General features: G+C 41.2%; 1 protein-coding gene across 1 annotated transcript in view; it reads left to right on the plus strand.

The window, feature by feature from the left end:
- Positions 1–1,026: 1,026 nt before the first annotated feature.
- Positions 1,027–10,879, plus strand: part of LOC106877437 (uncharacterized) — a 12,831-nt gene continuing 2,978 nt past the window's right edge. Inside the window, exons 1-4 of the mRNA XM_089346222.1 lie at positions 1,027–1,171; positions 3,490–4,421; positions 6,099–6,259; positions 10,122–10,422. Coding sequence (XP_089202348.1) covers positions 1,065–1,171; positions 3,490–4,421; positions 6,099–6,259; positions 10,122–10,422 — 1,501 coding nt within the window. The 5' untranslated portion in view covers positions 1,027–1,064. The remainder of the gene's footprint in view (positions 1,172–3,489; positions 4,422–6,098; positions 6,260–10,121; positions 10,423–10,879) is intronic.

Genomic DNA, 10,879 nt, shown 5'->3' on the forward strand with positions numbered 1-10,879 from the left:
CAATCAAGTATGATGGAATGTTTCCAAAGTTTTGATATGAAGAGTATAAAAACAGCAGTTTAAAAAAGCACAATTCGTAAATGCTAAGCTTGGTTTTGATGGGGAGTGTCTCTGTCAGACCAAACACGATTTTCAAGCCTTTCAAAGGCTTTTCTGATCCTCAGATTGATTCCAGAATCAAGGGAACCATCTTTAGAGAGAGCGCTACCAAGATACAAGACAGACGATGTAACATGACCTTTGTTTTCTTCAGACTGATGTTCAGTTCAAAAGCAGTGCATGCTCCAGAGAAGAGATCCATTATAACGTGTGTCTCTTCTTCAGTGTAAGTAATAAGAACTACATCGTCAGTATAAAGGGGGGGTTGGTAATTTAAAAATGCCGATTTTTGCCAATGCTTTCGCAGATTCGTATTCCCCAGATTCGTATTTCCTGTTGGAAAAAAAAAAAATTTTAAGCGTTTTTTCTTGGTGGGTGGCCCGAAGTCTTGCCGGTTAGGCTTTTAGGGTTAGGGTGTTAGGGTTAGGTTTAGAGGTTTAGGGTTAGGGGTTAGGGAAAAAAGTCAAAATTGAATTTGGGAGGAGGAAAGTGTGGGGGGAGGGGAAATTTAGCAGTGCCGATTTTTGGCAATTTTCCGGAACCTCCGTATCCGAAAACGGGGGGGGGGGGGGGGTTTGGCAAAATTTTTTTTTAAATAAACAAATTTGGGAGAAAATGGGGAAGTGGAGTCTTTCCGCGATTGTCCCCCTTAACATCGCTTGACAACCGATGCTGATGTGTTTACGTCCTCGTAACTTAGCGGTTCGGTAAAAGCAACCGATAGAATAAGTACTAGACTAACAAAAAAATAAGTCTTGGGGTCGATTCGTTCGACTAAAAGGCGGTGCTCCAGCAAGGCCACAGTCAAATGACTGGAACAAGTAAGAGAATAAAAGAATACACCTACACACATATCGATGTGCACGCGCGCGCACACACACACACACAGTCTTGTATTTATATCAAGGAATGCAAACGCAACAAAAAACAAACAAAACAAAAAAAGCTGAAATTCATGTTTGAACATGTTTTACCAGTCGTTTAAACACAAACTGCTAGCGAACCATTTACTGCGTTTTACGTCATCGCTTTTTATCGTCATTATTTTGAAAACACGCCGAATGCACGCAAGGTAAGATTCGAACTATCGACTGATATTTTGAAATTAGTCTATTCAATCTGTTGTGTTGCTTAATGATTTTTTTTTTTTACTAATTACTAATCCTTTATGAACACTATCAAGAGATCTAACTGTTATATCATCATTGTTGTGACTCATACAAACGTTTGTAGATATATATTATTTATATATCGTAGTTTAGCCCTCGGTCACTCGTGATTACGCAGACCTATGATCAAAGACGTTCCAGTTGTAATCTACCCGTCTTTTATTCGGGAATAGTGTATCTAGGACTACATTATCTATGGTGTTCTTTATTGTTGTTCTTGTTTAACCCCAGGTTCGACCTAACCCGGTAGATCTATCATCAAAGATGTTCCAGCTGTCGTCTATTCGTGTTTTCGGACGTAGTGCATCAAGGACTACATTATCTGATGTGTCATTCCTTATTGCTGTTGTTTAGCACCCGGATCATATCCTGATTCCAGCGGACGTGTGATCAAAGGGGTTTCCAGCTGTAACCACCCTGTATTTTATTTACACATAATGTATCGAATGTATGCTTCCCTTCTAAGAGAGTAGGTTATGATTTGAGGGAAAGAGATCTAACTGTTATTTTTAATTAATCGAGCAACAAGTGGAAGCTGATTCGGCTCGGGTCTGCTGCGTATGTGTGTGTCCAGTACTATCTTAAGACATGGTCACATTGAGCAGTGCCCAGAGGCTTCACCGGCCTAGGCGCCCAATTCTGATCTACATATACGCTGGTTTTGTCAATAAGTAAATACTATAGAGCTCAGTGCATTGGGGCCTATAATATTAAGACATCCTTGTGTGTGTGTGTGTTTTCAAGTGGTTGCAGGCGTGGCCGAATGGTCAAGAAGTTTACTTGGCGATCAAGATGTCCCGAGTTCGATCTAGGGCTAATGCAATTTGCTTAGGGAGTGCAAACCTAGGTCCGAATTTTTTTTTACAAACAAGGTCGATTTTTTTCAATCCTAATTTGAAACCAAACAAAGGTACAATAATAATAATAATAATTATTATTATTATATCTGTACATCAATCAAATCAGATAAATCCAATAATGAAAAGTAATGATTCAAATTAGGCCAAAAATGTATCTACGCTCGTTCGTTTTGGCGATGAAGTTTTTTCAGGAAGATGTTCATTGCATTTTCATGCCCGCCTCATTCCGCCCACAAAATTTTTCGAGGGTGTACTTGCATTCCCTGTTCCCGAATCAATGTTAGATGGACAGCAAACTGTATTTGAGAGCCCTACGTTGGGATTCTAATATAATCAAAAGACCCACCCAGCCTTGTCACTAATTTTTGCTTGCATTACGGGTATAGGGTCTGTAGAATGTTGTGCCCAACCAAATTTGTTTCCTCATAACTTCCAGAAAAATTAATATTTTTTAATGAAATTTTCTACAGACACGCTTCAGATGGAGTAGATTTCAATTATATCGGAATTTCTTGTCAAAAAAAAAAAAAAAAATTCCGAGGATAGCGAGGTGTTTCGGAATGTTTAAACGAGTCGGTTTTGTTTCCTCATAACTTTCAGAAAAGCATTTTTTTTTCATGACATTTTCTTGAAATACCTTTCAGGTGGTGTAGGTTACGATTATATCGGAATGTAATATGAAAAACAAATTTCCATACATACTGACACATCACATATTTCTACAAAACATATCTAGAAAATTAAGCTTGGAATTTCAGGAAAAAAATCTTTCTTTCTTTAAATATTAAAATATTAAATTTTTTTTCATATTAAATATTGATATAATCATAATCTACAACGTTTGAAAGTTATAAGCAAACAAAACCGACTCATGGGAATTTTCCGAAACTCTTTCCCGCTATCTCCGGATGAAATTTTTCACAAGAAAATTCAGGTATAATCGGGATCTATGTAAGCGAGTCCACTACCCTAACCACTGGGCCATTGCGCCTCCACACACTCACACACACACACACACACACACACACACACACACACACACACATATATATATATATGTATGTATGTATATATATATATTGGTGGGTGGTCCTTGTTTTGACACCATGTGATACATTCACTTCCAGTCTTCTGTGAAAATATGTTTGGCCATGGAAATATATTACTGTGCTTGGAAACAGGTGAGGATTAGCAACAAGAAGAGCATCTGGCCATAAAAATTTCATCTAACCCATGCAAACACAGAAAAGTGGATGTTAAAACAATCATGATGAAGAGGTTTCTTTTAATTATGCTCATTTTATATAGCATTTTATACACTGTTATTAATGTTTTTTTGTCTTTTTTTAATTTTCCCCCAGTTCCGTTGCAGCATGGACGTTTGTGTTCCTCTCAAGTTACTGGTACCACAGCCCCAAGATGAAAGAATGGATGGTTTTCAGGAATGCCATCTCCAAATCCTGTCGCAACATTGACGACAACTTGGAAAACTGCATTTACAACCTGCAGCTAAAATTGCTCGAGAGTAAGAAGCAGCACCATGCAGCTGCAACTAATGCATCTGCAAAGAGAAAGAAGAGAGCAAGACCAAAACATTTCTTTGCCAACATGACAGAATTTGGTTCTGTCTTGTTTAACCAGTCCATGCTAGAGCTTCCCGCGACATCACTCCACTGCATGTTTTCCTGGTATTCTGACTCGTATGTCAATTCTTCCATCACTCCCATTTCTTCCATCACTCCGATTTCTTCCAAAACTACCCCGACAGACACTTTAACTCGCGCGGTCCCTACAGTTTTTGAGAGGAAAAAACGGAAACGAAGGGTGTCAAATTCTTCGCCGAACTTCGATCGCCGGAAAATAGCTGAACTAGAAAAGAAAATGGACGTGCTGGTTAAGATGCAAACACATAGTAACGAGCTGATCAACTCGTTTGCAGCACGTCTTGAAATATACGAAAGGAGCATGTTTGCTATGAAATCCAACATCGAAGTGTTGCACAAACTACTTCAGTACACAACGGAGAACTTGGTAAGGCAAGAGTCGAGCATTCGGAAACTTCATGTGAGAAAGTCTTCGACTCGCAACGAGATGAAAGCCGTACGGGAAAGCGTAAAGCTGAGCCGTGCGTACTTGCAGAAAAGCCTTCACATGCAGAAAAACTCATCACAGACTTTAAAATCTTCACTGAAAACCTTGTCTAACTCTGAGAAACGGATTCTCGACCTGTTTGCCAAACTGCAGAATCATCACTCAGAGCTTAAGCCCCAAATCTCTACACCTCTTCATTTTGGTAAGGAATACTTTGTTTAATTATTAATTTTTTTTTTTATCAAGGAGTGGCTGTGTGGTAAGTAGCTTGCTTACCAACCACATGGTTCTGGGTTCAGTCCCACTGCGTGGCACCTTGGGCAAATGTCTTCTAATATAGCCTCGGGCCGACCAGAGCCTTGTGAGTGGTATTGGTAGACGGAAACTGAAAGAAGCCTGTCGTATGTGTGTGTGTGTGTGTGTGTATATATATATATATATATATATATATATATATATATATATATATATATATATATGAATGTATAGGTGCAGAAGTGGCTGTGTGGTAAGTAGCTTGCTTACCAACCACATGGTTTTGGGTTCAGTCCCACTGCGTAGCACCTTGGGCAAGTGTCTTCTAATATAGCCTCGGGCCAACCAAAGCCTTGTGAGTGGATTTGGTAGACGGAAACTGAAAGAAAGGCGGCGAGCTCGCAGAAACATTAGCACACCTGGCGAAATGCTTAGCGGTATTTCGTCTGCTGTTACGTTCTGAGTTCAAATTCCGCCGAGGTCGACTTTGCCTTTCATCCTTTCGGGGGTCGATAAATTAAGTACCAGTTATGCACTGGGGTCAATGGTATCGATTTAATCCCTTTGTCTGTCCTTGTTTGTCCCCTCTATGTTTAGCCCCTTGTGGGCAATAGAAAAATAAGGAAACTGAAAGAAACCCGTCGTATATATGTATATATATATATATATATGTTTGTATGTCTGTGTTTGTCCCCCCCAACATCGCTTGACAACCGATGCTGATGTGTTTATGTCCCCGTCACTTAGCGGTTCGGCAAAAGACACCGATAGAATAAGTACTAGGCTTGCAAAGAATAAGTCCTGGGGTCGAATTGATTCGACTAAAGGCGGTGCTCCAGCATGGCCGCAGTCAAATGACCAAAACAAATAAAAGAGAGTACTCTTTTACGTTGATCCCCAAATCCTCCACATCTCTTCATATCAATAAGGGTTCTTTGTTTTACCCATTAATTTTTCCATGAGGGCTGAAGATCGGCAAAGCTGGCAGAACCATTAGGTGGACAAAATGCTGAGCAGCATTTTTTCTAATATTATGTTCCAAGTTCAAATTCCACCAAGGTTAATTTTTGCCTTTCGTCCTTTTTGTGTACGCGTGTCTGTGGAGTACTGAGCCACTTGCATGTTAATTTCATGAGCAGGCTGTTCCATTGATGTAAGGGAGGGGTGCTGAAAAGTTCCTGGCTTTAACCGTTTAGCATTTAAACCAGCCATATCCGGCCAAAAGTATTCTGCCTGTTTTATGTTCACACTGGCCAGATCTGGTCTCTCATACCAACCCGACAATATTGTTTTAAAAATTAACAGCTACCTCATCAAAATCTCATAGCTACAAGATAATGTATGATTAGTTCAAAACAATGTAGATGAAAAAGCATTAATTTTGGCAGAATAATGCGAACACTAAAGGGTTTAGGGTGTTGCAAAAGGCCTAGTTGGAGGCCCAACCTTCTGAGTTCTTTTTACAGGGCTTAGAAAAACTGAAGGGCCGCTGCCATAAGTGCGTGAATGAGAGAAGGAAATCTGTTGAATAAAATCATAATTAACTGATCCTCCTGTATTTTCTTTTACCCAAAGCCAGGAACTTTTCAGCACACCCCTTGAACATTTTTGTTATGTATTTCAGATACCATCTACCCTTTCCTGCTGCTGTTAATCCCATTAGAAGTGGTGCTTATGATGGTCTGTATGCGGAGCTGTTGTCGGTCCTTGCAAAACGAAACTCCCAGAACATATATCACAAACCCGTTTAGGTTATTTCAAAGAAGAGCAGAACGTCAAAATCAGGTGAGCTGAGCCCCGCTTCATTGAAACTATCTCTCTTTACCCCCATCTTCAACCATGTTACCCTCCACCCACACTCTTATAACCCCTACTTCCCCTTCCTGATCAACTGTCTGTATCGTTTGTCACTTCTTGAAATTTTCCTCTGGCACCCCTATCACAACTATCTTATCTTTTTCACAGATAGGCCTACCCTTATATAGTGCAAGTGGAGGCGCAATGGCCCAGTGGTTAGGGCAGCGGACTCGCGGTCATAGGATCGCGGTTTCGATTCCCAGACCGGGCGTTGTGAGTGTTTATTGAGTGAAAACACCTAAAGCTCCACGAGGCTCCGGCAGGGGATGGTGGCGAACCCTGCTGTACTCTTTCACCACAACTTTGTCTCACTCTTACTTCCTGTTTCTGTTGTGCCTGTATCTCAAAGGGTCAGCCTTGTCACACTCAGTGTCACGCTGAATATCCCCGAGAACTACGTTAAGGGTACACGTGCCTGTGGAGTGCTCAGCCACTTGCACGTTAATTTCACGAGCAGCAGGCTGTTCCGTTGATCGGATCAACTGGAACCCTCGACGTCGTAAGCGACGGAGTGCCAACAACAACAACAATATATAATGCAGAGTAGCCATGTGTCTTCCCTATTGCAAGAAACGTGTGCTAGTTCCTGGGATAAAACCAACTCTACCTCCTCCCAAAATACTCTCCTCCCTACTCAGTCCAGGGAGCTTTTTTTTCTTTACCCCCTTTTTATTTTTGTTCTTTTCTTTGTCTTGCAAGTTACTTGGCAACTCCACTAAATGCTGGAGACACAAAGAAAAGCACCCAGTACACAAAGATGAAACAGTTGACATTAGGAAAGGTATCCAACCATAGAAACTGTGCCAAAGCTAACAAGGAGCATGATGCAGTCCTACAACACACCTGATCCTGTTAAATCACCTAACCGATGCCAGCCTAAAAAAATGATGACAAAGTTTAACATACATTATTTACATTATTTACATTTGACGGATATTTGTCCTCATCTTGTTTGTTGTTAACACAACGTTTCGGCTGATATACCCTCCAGCCTTCGTCAGGTGTCTTGGGTAAATTTCGAACCTGGGTTCTCATTCCTAACGATGTTACTATTATTATATTATTATTATTATTATTATTACTATTATTAATCAGGTCGCTGCCGTGAATCGAACTCGGAACCTTGGGGTTAGTAGCCCGCGCTCTTAACCACTACGCCATATGCCCGTCAAATGTAAATAATTCCTCATCTCTTAAATATAGAACTGTAAAGTTTAACATGTTCAAAAATAGATATGAATATATATATATATATATACACTCTTTTACTCTTTTACTTGTTTCAGTCATTTGACTGCAGCCATGCTGGAGCACCGCCTTTTAGTCGAGCAAATCGACCCCAGGTCTTATTCTTTGGAAGCCTAGTACTTATTCTATCGGTGTCTTTTGCCGAACCGTTAAGTTACGAGGACATAAACACATCAGTATCGGTTGTCAAGCGATGTTGGGGGGACAAACACAGACACAAACATTATATATATATATATATATATATATATACATATACACGACGGGCTTCTTTCAGTTTCCGTCTACCAAATCCACTCACAAGGCTTTGGTCGGCCCGAGGCTATAGTAGAAGACACTTGCCCAAGGTGCTACGCAGTGGGACTGAACCCAGAACCATGTGGTTGGTAAGCAAGCTACTTACCACACAGCCACTCCTGCGCCTATATATATATATATATATATATATATATATATATATATATATAAATATTAGTTAAAGAATAAAAAGACTGGGTTAACGACTCAACATATCACACTCCCTCAATGAACATATATAAGAAATACAACATAATCCCTGAAACATAAAGAATAAGAAGAAATAATAAATAAATAAAAATATAGCATATAGTATAAACATTTTTATACACGAATATATTGTTTCAACCGATAACATAGAACTGAAAAAAATTGAGTTTATATTCATCATCATCATCATCGTTTAACGTCCACTTTCCATGCTAGCATGGGTTGGACGATTTGACTGAGGACTGGTGAAACCGGATGGCTACACCAGGCTCCAATCTGATTTGGCAGAGTTTCTATGGCTGGATGCCCTTCCTAACGCCAACCACTCCGAGAGTGCAGTGGGTGCTTTTATGTGCCACCGGCACGAAGGCCAGTCAGGCGGTACTGGCAACGGCCACGCTCAAAATGGTGTATTTTATGTGCCACCCGCACAAGAGCCAGTCCAGGGGCACTGGCAACGATCTCGCTCGAAAACCCTACAAAGGCCAGTCAGGCGGTATATATATATATATATATATATATATATATATGTCTGTATGTATTGTCGTCGTCGTTTAACGTCCGCTTTCCATGCTAGCATGGGTTGGACGATTTGACTGAGGACTGGTGAAACCGGATGGCTACACCAGGCTCCAATCTGATTTGGCAGAGTTTCTACAGCTGGATGCCCTTCCTAACACCAACCACTCCGAGAGTGTAGAGGGTGCTTTTACGTGTCACCGGCACGAAGGCCAGTCAGGCGGTACTGGCAACGGCCACGCTCAAAATGGTGTATTTTATGTGCCACCCGCACAAGAGCCAATCCAGGGGCACTGGCAACGATCTCGCTTGAAAACCCTACAAAGGCCAGTCAGGCGGTATATATATATATATATATATATATATATATGTGTCTGTATGTATTGTCGTCGTCGTTTAACGTCTGCTTTCCATGCTAGCATGGGTTGGACGATTTGACTGAGGACTGGTGAAACCGGATGGCTACACCAGGCTCCAATCTGATTTGGCAGAGTTTCTACAGCTGGATGCCCTTCCTAACGCCAACCACTCCGAGAGTGTAGAGGGTGCTTTTACGTGCCACCGGCACGAAGGCCAGTCAGGCGGTACTGGCAACGGCCACGCTCAAAATGGTGTATTTTATGTGCCACCCGCACAAGAGCCAGTCCAGGGGCACTGGCAACGATCTCGCTTGAAAACCCTACAAAGGCCAGTCAGGCGGTATATATATATATATATATATATGTCTGTATGTATTGCCGTCGTCGTTTAACGTCCGCTTTCCATGCTAGCATGGGTTGGACGATTTGACTGAGGACTGGTGAAACCGGATGGCTACACCAGGCTCCAATCTGATTTGGCAGAGTTTCTACAGCTGGATGCCCTTCCTAACGCCAACCACTCCGAGAGTGTAGAGGGTGCTTTTACGTGCCACCGGCACGAAGGCCAGTCAGGCGGTACTTTATAAGTTGGCAAGCTGACAGAATCATTAACACACTAGGAAAAATGATTAGCATTCATGTTCTGAATTCAAATTCCACAGGTGTTGTCTTTGCCTTTCATCCTTTTGTGGGGTCAATAAAATAAATACCAGTTGAGCACTGGGGGTTGATATAACCAGCTTACCCACTCCCTCCTGCAGTTTCTGTGTGCGGCAAAGCATCTGTTGTTTATTTTACCTACAGTAAGATTTTATGTACAAATAGCTGTATGACTGCTACTGTTATGTTTAGAGCTCCACATAAGATTATCATCATCCAGTCTACTTCTTGTAATTAATACACGACAGCATTTATTATTAGAGTGATTTTATTTGTTTCTTTCCTTTCTTTTCTTCGTTTCTCTCATTAGAATTCCTCTGAAAATATCTTGGAGATGATGCGGCAAAGTGACCTGTATGACTGCTACTGTTATGTTTAGAGCTCCACATAAGATTATCATCATCCAGTCTACTTCTTGTAATTAATACACGACAGCATTTATTATTAGAGGGATTTTATTTATTTCTTTCCTTTCTTTTCTTTGTTTCTCTCATTAGAATTCCTCTGAAAATATCTTGGAGATGATTCGGCAAAGTGACCTGGACGACATGGTGTGCTCTTTGTATTTCGACCAACGCTATCAGCTTCACGAGCCACTGACAGAGAGTCTAAAACAGAATGTGCCGAACTTGAGGGTGGAACATTGCTACGTGGAACGACCCAGTGACATCCTATCAATCCCACGAGCAAAGACCTACCTGCTGTTTGTTGACCTCAAACAAAAGAATGGCATTGACCCCATCAAGGGCACTAACAATCTGAAGATTTTTCTGCTGAATGGTGTACAGCGCATGGGTGGTGAGTTGGCTGGTATTTTGCTTTTTGGGGCTGTATTGGGTTGATACTGGGGTGGGGGGTGGGGGTATTTATATCTCTCTATTACTTGTTTCAGTCATTTGACTGCGGCCATGCTGGAGCACCGCCTTTTAGTCGAATCAAATCAACCCCCAGGACTTATTCTTTGTAAGCCTAGTACTTATTCTATCGGTCGCTTTTGCCGAACCGCTAAGTTACGGGGACCTAAACACACCAGCATCGGTTGTCAAGCGATGGTGGGGGGACAAACACAAACACACATATACACACACATACATATATATATATATATATATATATATATATATATATATATAAATATATACGACGGGCTTCTTTCAGTTTCCGTCTACCAAATCCACTCACAAGGCTTTGATCGACTCGAGGCTATAGTACAAGACACTTGCCCAAGGTGCCAAGCAGTGGGACTGAACCCAGA

The sequence above is a fragment of the Octopus bimaculoides genome, chromosome 30, assembly GCF_046866305.1.
Source record: "Octopus bimaculoides isolate indiv1 chromosome 30, ASM4686630v1, whole genome shotgun sequence".
Taxonomy (NCBI): Eukaryota; Metazoa; Mollusca; class Cephalopoda; order Octopoda; family Octopodidae; genus Octopus; species Octopus bimaculoides.